The sequence below is a fragment of the Leucopleurus acutus genome (assembly GCF_964270905.1).
Source record: "Leucopleurus acutus genome assembly, chromosome: 10".
NCBI lineage: Eukaryota > Metazoa > Chordata > Mammalia > Artiodactyla > Delphinidae > Leucopleurus > Leucopleurus acutus.
The window spans coordinates 6461869-6478931 of NC_139153.1; the positions used below are offsets into that span (position 1 = coordinate 6461869).

Here is a 17063-nt window from a genome sequence, read left to right on the forward strand (position 1 = left end):
TGCTCAAGTCCACAAGTGATCCTGCCTGTCCACAAGGAACTCTCTCCTCTCTACATGCACACACCACGTGCCCATTAAGTGTCTGGCATTACACTAAATGCAGAGGATGTGCTGTGGGGTATAACACGGTCTCTGTGCTAACACTGCTCACGGGCTGGTCGGTGATACGGGCAAGGTAGACAAGCAGCAAACCAAGATTACATGCGAGCCCAGTCACTGCCAGGAGAGAGGCTGCTACCAGGACACAGAGGAGGGATATCAAACAGTACAAGGAATCCGCCAGCGCTTCCCAGGGGTGATGAACTGGAAAGGGGGTGGGGTGAGGCATTAGCCAGGTGCAGGAAGGACAACGGACAGGCGTGACTGAAGGTGGGAAGATGGGGGGAAGATGGGGGGATTAAGGGCGTCTGGAGGTCACAGTTGCAGCCACAGCATAGGATGCATCTTGGGGAGCATCAGAAGGTAAGGCTAGAGCGATAGGCAGGCGCCAGGTTTGAGGAGTTATTGAATGCTAATTATTTCTAACTTTATCTTGAAGTCACCAGGAACCACAGAAGGGTTTTAAGTAGAAGAGTGACATAATGCAATTTCTGTGTTAGAAAATGCGTTTGGGCAGCAGTGTGGGGAATGGATGGGACATTCAGGACCACAGAAGGGAGGTCTGCCAGGAGGCCGTGAAACTCCTAAGAGCCCACCAATCTGCACAGCTTCTGGTGATCCTGTCTACAAGACTGGGCACAGATGCACAAATGAACAACCAAAAGTATCATCCATATTATTCCGTTGGCACGTCTCTTCCGTGACTTGAGTTTCTAGTTAACTTTCCACAAGTCAATGTCTCATCTCCCCTAGAAGGCAAGAACAGGTATAATCATATTTCATAATTTCTGGCTCATAGGAGGTGCTCGGTATATGTGCTGAGCCATGCCAGGCTTTCCTGAGATCAACCTTAGCCAAGCGAAGGATCTGTGTCTGAGCTGGCCAGTGGCTGGCCTCCAGGTCGGGGCCCTGGCGAACACGCCAAGACCGCTTCAACGGAGACTCCAGAGAGTCGTCCAGTCGTTAAAAACTGGCTGCTGCTGATAGGGCTTCCCTGGTGGCGCAGTGGTTGAGAGTCCGCCTGCCGATGCAGGGGACACGGGTTCATGCCCCGGTCCGGGAGGATCCCACGTGCCGCGGAGTGGCTGGGCCCGTGAACCATGGCTGCTGAGCCTGTGCGTCCGGAGCCTGTGCTCCGCAACGGGAGAGGCCACAACAGTGAGAGGTCCGCGTACCGCAAAAACAACAACAACAACAACAAAAAAAAACTGGCTGCTGCTGAGAAAGAAAGAAAGTGAGCACCTGTTGTTACGCTGGGCATTTTATCCACATCATCACGTTTCACCTTCAGCAGCCATGTAGGAGGTAGGATTAGCACCACAGAACAGGCAGACCCAGGTGAAGAAAGGGTGTGCAAAATCACCAAGTTCACGGAGCTACTAGGTGGCAATGCTGGGTATCAAAGCCAGGCTTATTTGATTCCTAATGTCAAGCAGGGACCGTCTCTCCCCCAGTGACATGAGAATGGAATGGAAGAAAGTGCAAAGGCTTTGGAATGAGACAATTCGGCCGTGTGACTCTGAGTCTCATTTTTGTCAAACAGAAAATGCAGATACTGAGAATACCTATTTCACCAAGTTATTACGTGATCCAGTACATGAAAGCCCCTTTTAAACTGTCACGTGCTCTGCAAACTGTTATTTCAGTAGAGCTGCCCTCTGGGGAGGACCACGCATTCACCACACACAACGTGAAATCCAGCTGCTTTGACACCCAGGCCGTTTCGCCCCGCCTGCCGTCACAACACGGCCTCGCCTTCGACTGGACTTCAAATCATCAATGGTTGGTCTCGCGGCTACTAATTTAGCTACTGTTCCGTGAACATGCCTGGGGTGGTGGTGGGGGGGAGAATTTTAATAAAAATCCAGTCCTCAGTCATCAATTTAAATAGGGCTCCCTCTGAAAAACAAAACGCTAAGGTGTTTGAGAAAAAAAGCGTACTTACAAAAAGGTATCTGAAGTTCAGGCTAAGAGTCAGGGCACCAGGGAGAGGCCTGTCTCTTCTCAGCTCTGATACATCTACACAGCGACTGAAATTCTCCCACTTAATTTCAAAACTACATAATACTCATCACGAATTTTTTTATTTTTAACTTTCAGTGTCTGATACAGCTGAGACACCTTACTATGTATCTCATCACATCGAAAAGACACAGTACTCTTTCCCTCATTCAAAAGAATTGTATTCAGGGCCTGGGACAAGGGCTGGCCACCACGCTGACACGGATACGTCAGACTTGGTCCTTGCCCTCTGAGAGCCTACAGCCTAACAGCACAAAAGGCACTGTATGCAAGCGAGTGAGTGGAGCAGGCAAGGGGGAGGTCGGGGGGCAAGGGCAGTGAGGTCAGAGGGGACAGGTCACACCTGCCACACCATGAGAAGGCCTCACCATGGAGGCAGGGTTTCAGCAAGGGGAGAGAGTTTCTTAGAATCCACACAGGCAGGACCTCTTTCAGGAAGATGATAACAACACGAGGACAAAGAGAGATGGAGGAAAAGTTCTAGGTGTATTTGCTCAGGGGGCATGTCTGGTGGAAAACAGCGAATCTTAGCTGGAGCAATGGTTTGTGAGGAAAACAGTGGAAGATGAGGCAGGCAAGGTGGTTTGGAGGCAGAAGGAAGACACCGTGGACTCTTGATGCGTGAACGACACAGGGAACGTGAGGGGTCTGAGGGAGATCCTTCCCATGGGGAAGCAAGAGACTCTCACTGTCCAGCAGTGAGAGGACCGGGACCTGAACTAGCATGGTAGCTCTGGCAATAAATGAAAATATAGATACAAAATGTATCAGGAAGAAAAACGGAAATAACTTTACCACTAAGAGGAAGCGAGGAATCCAAAATTACTCTGAGGTGTCACAGAGCTAAGAAAATCTGGTGGAGGAGCTGATTTGGGAACTGCAGGGGTGGAAGAGGGTAAAGATAAAGAAATGTTCTGAAACGTTCTTTGCAGGGCTTAAGAAACCTAAACGAGTACAAATTTTGCAGTGGTCTATCATAACATGAACATCAGATTTTCTTAATGGATAATAATATGATACTCAAAGTTTCTCTGACCTTGGTCCTCTGACCTTGGAAGAAATCACTGTAGTGTTTAAGCAAGGAAACCAGCACCATGGTCTCATCATACTTGATTAAGAAGTAAGGCAGTGCTGGGACTCCTTCTGTTTGACAAAGATCATCATATGCTCGTTCAAGGGCTTGAATCTGAAAACAGGAAACACTGAGTTATTCTCTAGACAATTACACATCTAGTTCTGAGCTCAAAATTAACATAAAATAAAAGGTATTACTTTCAAGCCAGAAGACTGTAAATGACTGATCACACTTTTGCAGCAAACAAACGTAAGAGTGCCCCAAATCATACCACCTCACTTTTATATGATGCTTTCCACGTGCATGGTGAAGTGTCTCAGACAGGGGCACAAAGGGACATTGTATGGGACAGCAGGATGGCTCCCGGTTCCCTAAGATGTCACCACAAAGGTTTAGAGAGGCAGCCGAACGTTATCTCTCCTGTGACAGCCAAGCATGAATCTACCACAGATGAATTTTTCCTTGACCCTTTCTATAATTTTTAACAGCTTTATTGACACATGCTTACTTCACTTACAATACAACTGACTCATTCACAGTGTACAATTCAATGTTGTTTTTAGCATGTTCACAGGAATTTGCAACCATCACCCCAATAACTTGAGAACATTTTTGTCCCCATTAAAAGAAACCTCAAACCCATCACCAGTCAATCCCTAGGAATACTCTTTTTCTCCCACTTACATTTCTCCTTAGAAAATTAATTCCACAAAACCATAACCTTTGACTTGTCTTAGTAACTGAGCTTACTATTATTTTTAATTAATAAGGACTGCTCCCTGGCTTCGGAATTCAGGGTTTCAGCGAATGTCACGCTTCATGAATTCAAGTCACCTTGCCACTCAATCTTTGCCTCAACAACAATCAGAATTTGGGGGATGAGGGTCTGTGTTCTACCAACCTGATTATTTTCATTGCTCTTCTGGAAACCATCTCTAATGGCCTTATTATCTTTCTTCAACTGCAAAGACTAGCTCTGCATGCACTGTTCTTAATGTAGAAGCTCTGCAACTTGGCGCAAAGGAAGGAGATCTTCTATTTGGTTTCAAAGACTCTCTCCCCCAAGTATATTGCCTCATGATCCCCACACTGAGAGTGGAGACCACACTTTGGCAAATTCCTGCAGTCTTTCAAAATGTTTCTGTAATGCCTCCCTACTGCTTTTAGCATTTCAACCAATGTTGCTGAGAACCTGGAGGAGCGCTGCTCACTCTTCAAAATGCGCTTACAGACACTGTGCAGGTAAGTCTGCTTCCAGTGCCAGCTTGGGAGGATTCCACAGGAACCACCTCTTCAGCCAGACGAGTGCCGGCGTGTCTTTAGAATGAGCTACATAAACTATTCATGCACATTAAACCCAGTTTTACCCACATTTTATTTGTTGATACCTGTGCTGGTGAGAACCTTTGATCCAAGCCCACTGGCCCCCGAATGAGGGGTATACTCTCTGGAAGGCAGAGAGCGGGGGAGCAAAACCAATAGTAGAAGTGGTACTTCTTTAGATCCTAGAAGAAGCAATATAACGTATCAGAACAGCGCCAATGGTTAAACTGAAATGCACCTATTAATTTAACTTCCCAGTAGCTACGTAAGACAGAAAACTTTAATGCACGCAAGATACAACCAGCTTGTCAGAAATTCTCATCTCCAGCAGAACTCATGATAGGATATGGAAACTCTGTGTTCATCCAAAATATTCCCACACACCACACACTAATATATCATGATACACATAATATATTTTATAGGCCACTTGCTAACAGGAAGTATTCAGTAAGTAATTGACATTGTCAGCATCATTGTTTAATACACAAAATCACCCTGGGAGGTAACCGTTATTGTCCCATTTTATAGACAGGAAACTGAAGCTTACAGAGGGGTGAAAAAGCTTGAACAAAACAAAGATACTAAGTGGCAGAGAGGAGAGCAGAATTCTACTTCCAATACTTAGGCTCCTGTCCACGGTTCCACACATACACCATCTGTGGAGGTACGACCTCCAAACAGTTACCACTCTTTTCACAACTGAATGAACTAAGCATGCTATTACAGTTATTAAAATGTTCTATTCCTAACTATATATGCCTTAGATAATATAATGCCGTTTTCAGAAACGCCATGTTGGTGAAATTCAAGTCAACGACTAAGCACTTGCTGTGTACAAGGCAAAATGTTAGACACTCTGACAATAAGAAGATGAATAAAACCCAGTCCAGCCCTCGGGCAGCTCAGTCTCTGCAAGGAGCAGAGATAAAGTAAGTACATGACCAGCTGTATGAATCACAGGAGAGCTTCTACAAGCTAAGGAGCATCGATGATATAAGAGGTCACATCTTCAGGGGTGTATGTGGCTGCCCCCTGACCAGGGGAGGTGATGAAGGGGCAGTGACCTGTGAGGCTGTTCTAGATGCCATTCCCACTCAGGTCAAACGCTCTCGCCTCTGAATTCCTACACCAGGTGTGGCCTGAGTCACTCACATGGGAGGACCCCATGGTTATGTGGGTATCTGACAGCTTCCCCGCCAGTCCGTTACCACTGACCACTATGCAGTTTATTTGGCTACTTAATATTTCCTCTCGAATCTTGCTAAGAATAAAGAGGGGATGGCTGGTTGAAGACTTTTCATTGAGATATAATTCACGTACCATGAAAGTCGCCACGTTAAAGCGTACGAGTGGTTTTCTACTACAGTGACAAGGTTGTATCACTATCCCCACCAATTTCAGAACATATTCATCACCCCAAAAAGAAACCCCAACAGCAGAAGCTCCCCATTGGTTTATTAGTTAGAAATACCATTCATAGAAAACTCTTCATTCACCTCACTCTCATCCCCTGGAAACTCCTAGTCTGTTTTCTGTCTCTATGGATTTGCCTGTTCTGGGCTTTTCTAGTAAATGGAGTCATACTAGATGACTTTTTAAATATAAACTTACACATAAACGTGTGTCCAGATGAAAAAGTCTAGTAATTATAGTTTCCACAGTCTTTAATTCTGCCCACTAATTGATCAACTAAGAACAAATTCCCTTTAACAACAGCAAAGCAAACTGAAAAACTGAAATTAATAAAGTGTCTGTACCTTTGAGTCCTAAAAAGAGTAGAAAGGAAAGCAGAAAACACCTCCAGAGATTATTCTCTCTTCTTTGTATTTAAATGATTTGTCATAATTGATCTTTAGTAAAAGGTTAAACAATTCAAGATGAAGGACTTCACAGTTTCTAAGAAGCTTCATCAAGTCATCTTCAGAAGTCAAAAGGCTTGAATTTCTTAGAATTATTTGGGGATACAAAGGATCTGGATTACATTAAACATAAAGCCCTTTGTGTCTGATGATTTTTTAAGACAGAGACTTTTAATTTTTTTAAAGTCAGGCTAAGAATGCTCAGTAGAAAGGGCAACAGGGCCAATGCACATAATGACTCTGGGAAATGCCTTAAAACTTTAAGTGGGAGCTAAGACTATTTTCTCAGTTAAATGCAAATTGTCGATTAGATTATACTAACTAGAATTCTTGGTACAGAAAATGTATTGATATTAAAGTAAGAAAACCAAAGTCTTTAATTAGCACTGCTTATATTTATCCTAGTACTGAGCTTACAAAATTACTCAAATTTACAAATTATTAATGCCAAATTGGGCCTAGTAATCCCCTGAAGAATTTGAACCTTTTTCTATCTCGCCACTATCACACAGAAAGCATTTTAACTTGTTAGAAAATGTGCTCCTTGTAGATGGGCCCCCGGGGTATCGCTTCCAGTGTGGACCCTGTCTCTCTCTCCTTTGCCTTGGGTGGTACATCAGAGAGGCAGCATGAATTAGAAATGGAGGACTAGTTCGTGGGGGACGAAGAAGACAAGACCTATAACTGGCAAACGAAAAAAGGAAGAAAAATGTAGGGAAGAGGGTTAATATCTGAAACGGATGAACCTGGGGTGAAACAGCCAACACACTTAATACGTGTCAACATCAGTACGTTTACATGCCCACCCCAAAAAATGTATTATAAAGAAATAAAGAGGAAAAGAAAATCAGCGTGGCCAACGTTGTTCACTGTAACATTTTTTTATAATAGTGAAGACTGACAACAACCTAGACATACCCGAGTCTAAAGAACATACACTTGACAGAATATTATATTGTCAACATAATTATAAAGGATAAATTCGTTTTATATGTAGATATATGGATACACACATGTATGCATATATATGTATATACACACACACGTGTGTGCACGTGTGCATGTAGCTGGTACTTCTACAATCAGCCCTTACCTTCCTCCCACTTTCCCCATCACCACGACCAGATCCTTTCCCTGCTTCCCTAGGCAGCAGATATTACCCTAATGTGATTTTTTTTCTCCTCTTCAAGGCTGCCCTTAAGGTTCACTTTAATTAGGTTTCACTTGCAAAAAATATTTTTCTTTCTTAAAAAAACACAGTTGTGTGGACAAGCTATGTAGGGTGATCCCCTCTCATCTAGAAGCCACCTGGGGATGGCTAAGATCCCTGAGTCGTTACCTGTTCCTCGTGTCGCTGGACCCAGCAACTGAGCTCTGCAGCGCTAAACTTAACAAAGACATTAGCAATGATGAACTGTGGTCTGGAACCCGACTCTGTCACATCCTAAATGATGAGAGTCAGGCAACAACCACCAGTACAATCAGTAAGAATGAATTAATTTTGCATCAGTGGTAAGGGCCAGCACCATCCGGCCACTAACAGAGCATTTCTTTAACAGCCATGACTTGACTAACACAAGGGAAAAGCTTCAGGGAGAAGAGAGCAGACTGGCCCACTGGCGCACTGGGCTTGGCCAGGGCAGACAGCAGTCTAGATGCAGCCGAGTCCGTGGACTTACCGCAAATGTCAAGAGGAGGAACTTGTTGAGGAGGACAGGGTTGTCAAGAGCAGCCCCCGATCTGATGGATTCCCAGATCTGCCAGAAGAAGGAAAAGCATCAAGGCAGGTGCCAGGGCCTCCTCCCTCCCACACACACGTGGAGCTGCCCAGCAGCAAGCCCTTCCTGCCCGTAGGCCCAACACCACTCATCATGGGCAGTGACGTGCGTCACCACTCACTCTGCCCCCTTCACACTGCCTCTCCCCCAGCCCCACTCCTGCAGAGACTGAGGAAAGTCAGAGAACCCAGAAGCCTCCTCTCAGTGGGGCTCAGCATCAGAGGAGGCAACCAGCCTGTTTACGGCTTCGTTACTTCCTTCAACAAATATTTACTTATTCTCAACTACAGAGCAAGCACATCGGGGCTACAGAAATAGGAGACACAGTCCCCACCCTCAAGAAGCTAACAGGCTGTGAGAGAGCCAGGCGTCAATGTCTGTACACCACTAGGCAGCAGGTGCCCTCACAGGAGGGGGGACGGTTCCTGGGAGGAGCCCTGACCTCAGCTAAGGACACGGGAGGGAAAGGAGCCAGGGAGGTGCTCCGGAGGCAGTGATCTGAACTATGTACAGGGATTTCTTAAAAATCTTATTTGGGATTATCTTTCCCTGAAGAAGAAAAAAAATCAAGAGTATGGATCCTCAGCACGGACTGTGACTGGAAGCAGAAGCTGGTCCTGGTCAGCGGCTGCTGATTGCAAGATGTTTTAGTAGTGAAGACTAGTTGCTAAACTTTGTGTCACTAAGCAAGACAAACAGTTGTGTCAATAAGAGCCATTGCCCACATGTGAGTGGAAGAGGGAAACAAGGAAAGAGAAGTTCCTGCTATTGAAATAATAACCTTGGAGGAGCTGGACCACAGGAGAGGAGGCCCCGCTTCTGAAAAACCAGGGTGGGGCAGGAACTGCTGGGGGTTGCGGGAGGCTGAGCCTTGGATGAGGGAGGATAGGATTCCTGTGGGGAGCAACGTGCTTTTTTCGATGATGGCCTAAGACCTGACCCACCTCTTTGGAGTCGGCCTTTGACATGTGCAGCCAAAGCAGGAGCCCAGGAGCAGTCGAGCCGCAGGCCAAGTTAATCAACCATGGTCACCCATCCCAGGGGACGGGAAGGACTCCCTCCTCAGGCCAAAGGCAGGAGACTTCCCTCTCGGACCACGACCCTCACATAAATCAGACTCTTTTCTAAGACTAGTGTGAAGACCATCGACTGAGTGGGTGTTAGAGGGGCTGGGATAAACTGCCCCTCATGTATTCCTCACACTAACTCAGATGTGAAGAAGTAAAAGAAAGACATTCCAGGCAGAGAGAACATCATGTCCCAAGGAGAGAGAAGAGAACAAAAAGTGGTGAAGGAAGGAATTCTAAGCGATTTGCTATGACTGGATCAAAGACAGCGAGGGCAAGAGTGACAGGACAGAAAGGCCACAGGGCCACGGAGGCCAGGCCACAGGGAGCCTCGTAAATGAGATGGAGCCGTTTAGGTTCAGCCCTGAGGACCCTGGAGAGACTACATGATCAGTTATGACAGCGTTACAGTGCTCAGAACCAGAAAGCCTCTTCAGGGGGCGTGAAGAACAGAGAACCCAAACGCATTCAGACACGGGAACAGAGCTCACAGAGAGAGGTCAAGCTGCTGCAAAATGCTAACTAGAGATCAGCAGCAGAGCCTTCACACCCTGCCCTGCACTGACCTTCCAGCCTAGCCCCAGGCGAGAGCCTCGCTGCCTCCCCCCTGACCTTCCCGTCAACGCAGAAGCCCACAGTTACGCTTGAACACTGGCTATATACTAGCTTCTATAACAGACTCATGCACCTCAGGATCAGAGGCATCATGCCTGTGGGACCATGGAAAATATGACAGGTACCTTATGTTTCCCAGCTAACCTCGTTTGCTGCTTGTTCCAGAAGTAGCTTCTTATCTGCAGCCTTGAAAGCCTCGAGTGTGTTGGTGTTATACAGCGTTCCAACCGCCGGGCAGCAGTGGGCTGGTGTGGGAGCATTCCTGGATGCAGAGAAACATGGTTAACAGGCACAGCTGGGACTCAGAGAGCCAGGGACTGACAAACAAACCAGACTACAATGGGAGACAAGGACAGTGCTCTGCAGGGCAAAGAGAAGACTGATTCATATTTCTTTGGAAAAAGATGAATATCGGGCTTCCCTGGTGGTGCAGTGGTTGAGAGTCCGCCTGCCGATGCAGGGGACACGGGTTCGTGCCCCGGTCCGGGAGGATCCCACATGCCGCGGAGCGGCTGGGCCCGTGGGCCATGGCCGCTGAGTCTGCGCGTCCGGAGCTTGTGCTCCACAACGGGAGAGGCCACGACAGTGAGAGGCCCGCGTACCGCAAAAAAGAAAAAGATGAGTATCATTGCTTAAGAGGTAAAAACAGGCACTATACCCCCCCCCAAAGCCTCTATATTCCCCTTCCCCTAATCCCTCGGCATGCTCTTCTTCCACTGCCCCCAAATATAAGCTATTTTCCCATTTAAAAAAATTCTTTCCCATCTCTCACCTGAAAGCGAAACATGATTTATGGAGCTTCTACTGTGCCAAGAACTATACAAGGTTTCAGTTCTCGCAAGAGTTTTTTCTCTGACTTCAGGTTTAAGTAACTTGCTTAAGGTCACATAATAGGCAGAGCTGGGGCCTCAAATCAGAACTGGTTGACTCTAAGGTACTGTGTTGCCCACTCCCCACTCAAGCACTCCCAGGCGTCAACGCCCTGCTGCAAACCCTCCTCTTCCAGGAAGCCATCCATCCTGCCTTTCTCTGGTAACGAGCATAATTTATTTTAGAGTGTTTTCAAGACTAACATTCACACACCCACCCTGAGGACAGTAAGCTCCTTGAGGGCGGGGGCACGCCTCCCTCCTCTGCCTACCCCATGCCCTCTCCTGCCACAAACAGGCTGTGCATGGAGCTGCTACAGGGCATGGCCCCATGGGCATCGGAGCCAAACAATGCGATGAGACACGCTGCACCTGGGCCACCTGTGTGGCCATGTTGTGCCACATGTGTGTCACATTCTGCACTGTCACCGAAGGCTTCAGAGTAATCAAGGTCAGGGGAGGAGAAGGATGAGATGATACTGAACACAAACTCAGATGGGGAAAAACCTGGTCTCATCTCTAAAATGATTAACTTGTGTTTCAGAGGTTACAGATGCTAAATGAAAACAGTGCTCATTTCATTAGTAGTTGAATACTGTGGTCACAACTACTGCAGAGAGGATGCATTTTTACTGATTACACTGATGGTAGCTGTACGGTTTAAAAGACCCAGCGTTTCTTCCTTTGGAGTCTGAGTAAAATTGGTTTGGGAGGTGGGGAGTGCTGCAAGGAGAGAGCTAAACCTAGAACAGGTGTGGAGGGGTGCAACAGGTGTGGAGGTTCCACCAAATGCTAGGTCCTGGGAGAGAAGTAACTTCCAAAGGCCAGAGCCTTCCTTCGGGAGCTGATGAGTCAGCGGACCACAGGCTGTTTGTCACCACTCTACCCCAATAGAAGAATATTCTTCATCCAGGTGAGATAAGGACATCAAGGATAGTCTTGAGGAGAAAAAGAAATCACAAAGGGACAAGATTAAGCCTAGAGGGAAAAAGAAGGAAGCAGAGCAGGTGGTAAACCAGGCCTTCCACATTGAGACGTGGCTTTATGAAATGACTGCTGAAACAGAGGGAAGGATGCTCTGATTGAATCTGGTTCCCTCCCTCCTAGAGTCCAGATGTCCCGGGTGTGCGAATGCCAGGCCAAAGCCTTGCTCTGAGAGCAGAGGAAACTAAAGCACAAGAATGCAAGCAGCTGCCAGGACGGCGACACTCCTAGGACATGAGTCCTCGTGCGAGTTAATTACCGAGGACAAGCTGAGTTTCAAAGGAGAAGCATTTTTCATGACTAAAGTTCCACCAGGGGAGGCGGCCAAGGGAAAGAATTTAAGAAGTGATAATGGGAGGGAAAGCTATTCTAGCAGTTTCTCCAGGTTCAAGTTTCACTCGTTCTACAAAGAGGTGGTTCAGATAAGGACTGGAAAGAGCCCTAGACTTGGAAACTAGAGAATTCAGTCCCAATCCTGATCCTGGATATTTATGAGTTTAGTTTCCTAGGATTCCATTTCTATGAAATATCCAAAGGAGCCAAATCCATAAAGCCAGAAAGTAGATTCACGGTTGCCTAGCGCTCAGGAAAGGGAGGAGGGAGGGATGGAGAGCAACTGCTAAGGGGTACAGGGCTCCTCTTTGGGGTGATGAAAATGTTCTGGAATTAGACAGTGGTGGTGGTTGCACAACCTCATGAATATACGAAGAAGTGCCGAATTGTCCATTTTAAAAGGGTTAATTTTATGGTGTGTGAAGTGTATCTCAATAAAGCGATTTTTAAAAACCAGAATTAGAAATCTTCCCCAGCTCTTAAAGCCAACAGTGAACTCTCAAAAATGTACACACTAACCAGGTAAAGAATGGATCTCACAAAGGCCTAAAGCCTGGGCCTGCCTGGGGGTGTTCCCTCTGGACATCTGGGCTTCATGTCTCTCAGTCTCACGGTGATAACTCAGGAAAGTACCGTGGCTGTTCTGGAATCTCCTGGACAAAGGCAGGCATGCGGCCAGAGCCTCCAGGACAGACAGGCAGTGGGGGTGGCCGGGATGGAATAGATTCCCCCAAAAGAAGCACAGAGGTCGCTTTTCACACCCGGAGAAAGCTTTGCTACGTGTGTACAGCTTCACATGCCCGTGGGGAGCTTTGGGAACCTAAGTCACACTCGGTCTGGGGGCACGACTGCGTTACTTACTGCTTTCTGTAACAGTGTCTGAGTTTCTGTCCGTCACATCTTGCAACAGAGTCCATTGGTGCCTTTCCACCAACCACACCACATCCCGTTTGGACAGCCAGGGCCTCAGACTGCTTATGCAACTGACTCTAGCAACTACCTGAGCAACCAGTACACGTCAGACCTGAGTTAGGTGCTAGCGAGACGGCGGAGAATAAGGGAGCCTGTGCCCTGCACAGACGATTTCGCATCTGAGTCTTACTTCCTCAGCTACTACTTAAGTTCTTTGAGGGCAGGCGTTATGCCTTCTATTTCTCTTATTAAGTCCAACTTGAGGCTTAGAAAAGAAAAATCTTTCCTATGACTACATAGATAGATGTTCCTCAAAGGAATGGACTTTTTTTTTTTTACCAGCTTCAAATTTGTATAGAGATTGTCCACCAAAATCTATTTTCCTTTCCTTCAACAGAAATAATTCTCTGATGCTTGTGGCTCAGCACCATGTCTCCCAGTCTTCCCTGCGAGAAAGGTGAGGCCTCGAGCTCTCCCTGATGGAATCTGAGGGGGGTGATGCACAGCCCCACCCCGTGAGGGCCTTTAAGAGAGTGGGTGTGTCTCTTCTGATTTTCACTCTGGTTCTCCTCCACCTCTATCTATTGCTACCAGAAGGTGACAATTCAGTTTTCAACAGCACACAAAGGCAAGCCCTCCAGGATGATGGAGCCGTAAGAGGGAAGAAGACTGGATCCCCACCCTGGACTATTAAGGGGGTAAGAAAGAGACTTCCTCTGTGTTTGGGCCATTACGTGTTGGGGTCTGGTTCATCAGTATGCCCTACCCTAAGACAGCACCCTCCAGTGCAAGACGGCTGGTGCCTGATAAAATACTACTTGACTGATAACTCACTTAAAACAATGTAGAGAACGGGATCCTGTGCTGCTAACTACTGGCAGAGATCCATCAGGCTTCCAGGGTCTCAGAGTAAGAGAGATTTATCTGGTCCTGTGCAAAGCTGAGGTCCACTTGGTATCTATTAAAGAGTACTAGGACTGTTAGCCCTTCGACTGTATCTTATTCTTCTCTGTATGTCCAGGGCCCATCACAGTCTATTACCAAGACACAGAGGAGGCAATCAATAAGTATTTCTGAAATGACTATTAACTCTCCACGTTTATTCCAGCACTGCATTCACTGTAATGCCAATACCTGTCTTCTACCTCCATCCAGAGCTCCTCTAGAGTTCCCCATTTCTTAAGTCTTTTTATTCCTAACACCTACACATCCTGCATACAAGGAGCATTCGGTGTTGGATGAATAAGTTTATAAAGATTTTCCCTACAAACCCATGCAGATGTTCAGCAATAAAAGCAAAGAAAGAACAATAATAATGAAAATAATTTGGATACAAAAACCTCGTTTCTCCTGAGGAGCCCCAAGTGTCTTTATTAAACTTCCTAACTGTCTTGGTCTGCCTGAGAGGCTGTTAACACGACACCACAGACTGGGTGGCTACTAAACATTAGATGTTTATCCCTCACAGTTCTGGAAGCTGAAAGTCCAAGATCAAGGGGTCTGCACAGTCAGGTTCTGGTGAAGATCCTCTTCCTGTTGCAGACTGCCTGCTTCCAGTTATGGCCTTGCAGGGTGGAGGGGGAGAGCTAGCTCTCCGGGGCCTCTGTTAGAAGGACACTAATCCCATTCACGAGAGCCCTGCCCTCATGCCCTCACCACCTCCCAAAGCCCCACTTCCTTAGACGATAACCCTGGGCACTGGCTTTCCAACATATGCATTTTTTTTTTTTTTTTTTTTTTTTTGCGGTACGCAGCCTCTCACTGTTGTGGCCTCTCCCGTTGCGGAGCACAGGCTCCGGACGCGCAGGCTCAGCGGCCACGGCTCACGGGCCCAGCCGCTCCGTGGCACGTGGGATCTTCCCGGACCAGGGCACGAACCCGTGTCCCCTGCATCGGCAGGTGTACTCTCAACCACTGCGCCACCAGGAAAGCCCACCATATGCATTTTTGAAGAACACAAACATTCGAATCACAGCACCAACCATCCCAAGAAAAGGGACCCAGAAAATCACAAACTTTTAAAACTGGAAGGAATATTAGAAGCTGGGAGCTACAGATGAGGAAACTGAAGCTGAGAAAGTGAAAAGGACTTATTCCAGGTAACACAGTTAATCAGCTGCAGATACCAGGCCTTCAAGCTTCCAATCCAGGGCTCCTATGTCTTATTCTTGCTCATCTCCCCCAGTGCCTACCACGGAGCCTCACACGAGCATTCAAAAGCCAAATCACAAATTATGACCAGGAAAATAGAGCAATTTGTGTGAAAGCCATAGCTGCAGGATCACAGATTTTCTTACCTCCTTCAACTAAAATTTCTGGATTGCTAAAGTTTAAGATGCTTGGACTTTGAAACAAGATCAAACCTAACTTCTGTGAACTGCATTTTTCTATAATTAATTGTGCCAAAGAATAAAATTATTGAAACTCAGAAAATAACAGTCTAGTATCAGAATAGACGGGAGCGAGGGTAGCTTGCAATAAACACTGGACTCTCCAGATTAATGTAGCAGACTACACTGCTGCTATTCCCCCTCTACCAGCTCCAGATAATTCAAGGCTGTACAATGAATATATTTTCCTCATTATCTGGTAATTGCTCCAAAAGTCAGTCAGTCTTTCCCAACACAGGAGACAGATAACTAAGATTTAATTTGTTTTCAGAAGCGATCACCAGGATTTTTTATGGAGCAAGAAAGCTCTGAAGGGAACAAGAAACATCAACACATACCTTTTAAAGATATAAAGGCTAACATCATTTTCCATTCACGTTGCACAATTCAATTTCACAATTTGATTGTGATAGAGGAATAAATGTATTGACTTTTGAAGAGATTTTTATTTTCTAATTCTAGGGAGACTTTATTTGAGATGCCCTAACCTTTGACTACTGCCATGTTCAAGCGGTCCTTAGCAAACACCTCTTCACTTTCCCCAGACTCCCGACCCTGACACAGCTGACACATGCAGGAGCAGGAAAAAGCTGCCCTCCCTCCCTGAAGCCCTTGACCCTTCAACTCTCAGTTATCCTAAAGCCTCTCAGCATGGTTTCTGCTCCACCCTTTTGTGCAGAATTTACTTTCTCAAACAACCCAATCAACAATTCCAGCAACCCCAGCACTGAACTCTGATGCTTCTGCTTCTGATGCTGTTGACCCTCTCTTCCCTTCCTGAAGACACCTTCTCTGGTTCTACTTCTCTGACGAGCCCCATCTCTTTGGTGAGTTCTGTGTCCCCTTGCCCACCCTAATCAGGTCCATTCACTATTCCAGCCCTTCGCTCTTCTTACACTATAGTCTCTTCCCCTCTTACAGCCTCAGGACCTCTACGTGGATGACCCTCCCTCCTGGATGCCAGTGCTCCCTGGACATTTCTACTGGACGCTGTCACCTCAAACTCAACATGTTCTAAAACAAACTTTCCTCCTGCCCAAACTGTATCTCCCTCCTGGCTTCTCAGTTTCTACAGAAGACAGCAAAATGCCCCCAGCTACTCAGACTGCAACTTCAGAAATAGTTTATTTCTCTCTTACCCTTGCTTCCTAAATTTAGCCACGTGTAACCTTGGGCAAGTCATTTTACCTTTGAACCCATGGTTTCCTCATCTGTAAAAGAGAGAAGAACCACACCTGGCAGGTCTGAAAGGATTATATATGGAAAATAAGTCAATAATTAAGTCAATAAATGTCTCTCTTCTCTCCAGCAACTCCCCAAGGCTCCCAATTAGTCAAAAAAATCTCTTTGAGGGCATATGTCATGTTTCTTTGTATATCCCTACAATGCCTTGCACAGTGACTTGTATACAAAAGTAGCCTAATAGGAGGGAGAGCAGGAAGATGGCGGAAGAGTAAGACGCGGAGATCACCTTCCTCCCCACAGATACACCAGAAATACATCTACACGTGGAACAACTCCTACAGAGCACCTACTGAAGGCTGGCAGAAGACCTCAGACCTCCCAAAAGGCAAGAAACTCCCCACGTACCTGGGTAGGGCAAAAGAAAAAAGAATAAACAGAGACAAAAGGATAGGGACAGCACCTGTACCAGTGGGAGGGAGCTGTGAAGGAGGAAAAGTTTCCACACACTAGGAAGCCCCTTCGCGGGCGGAGACTGCGGGAGGCGGAGGG

At 46.5% G+C, this 17063-nt stretch overlaps 1 protein-coding gene across 2 annotated transcripts in view; it reads right to left on the minus strand.

Moving 5' to 3' along the window:
- Positions 1 to 17063, minus strand: part of ATG7 (autophagy related 7) — a gene marked incomplete at its 5' end in the record, with an annotated part of 227864 nt that overhangs the window by 202531 nt on the left and 8270 nt on the right. The window contains 4 exons of one of the 2 annotated variants that reach the window (XM_082848856.1): positions 3158 to 3307; positions 4585 to 4701; positions 8061 to 8138; positions 9986 to 10103. In XM_082848856.1, the coding sequence (XP_082704982.1) occupies positions 3158 to 3307; positions 4585 to 4701; positions 8061 to 8138; positions 9986 to 10103 (463 nt within the window). Of the gene's footprint in view, positions 1 to 3157; positions 3308 to 4584; positions 4702 to 8060; positions 8139 to 9966; positions 10104 to 17063 lie in introns of both variants that reach the window. The other variant, XM_082848857.1, reaches the window with a different exon arrangement.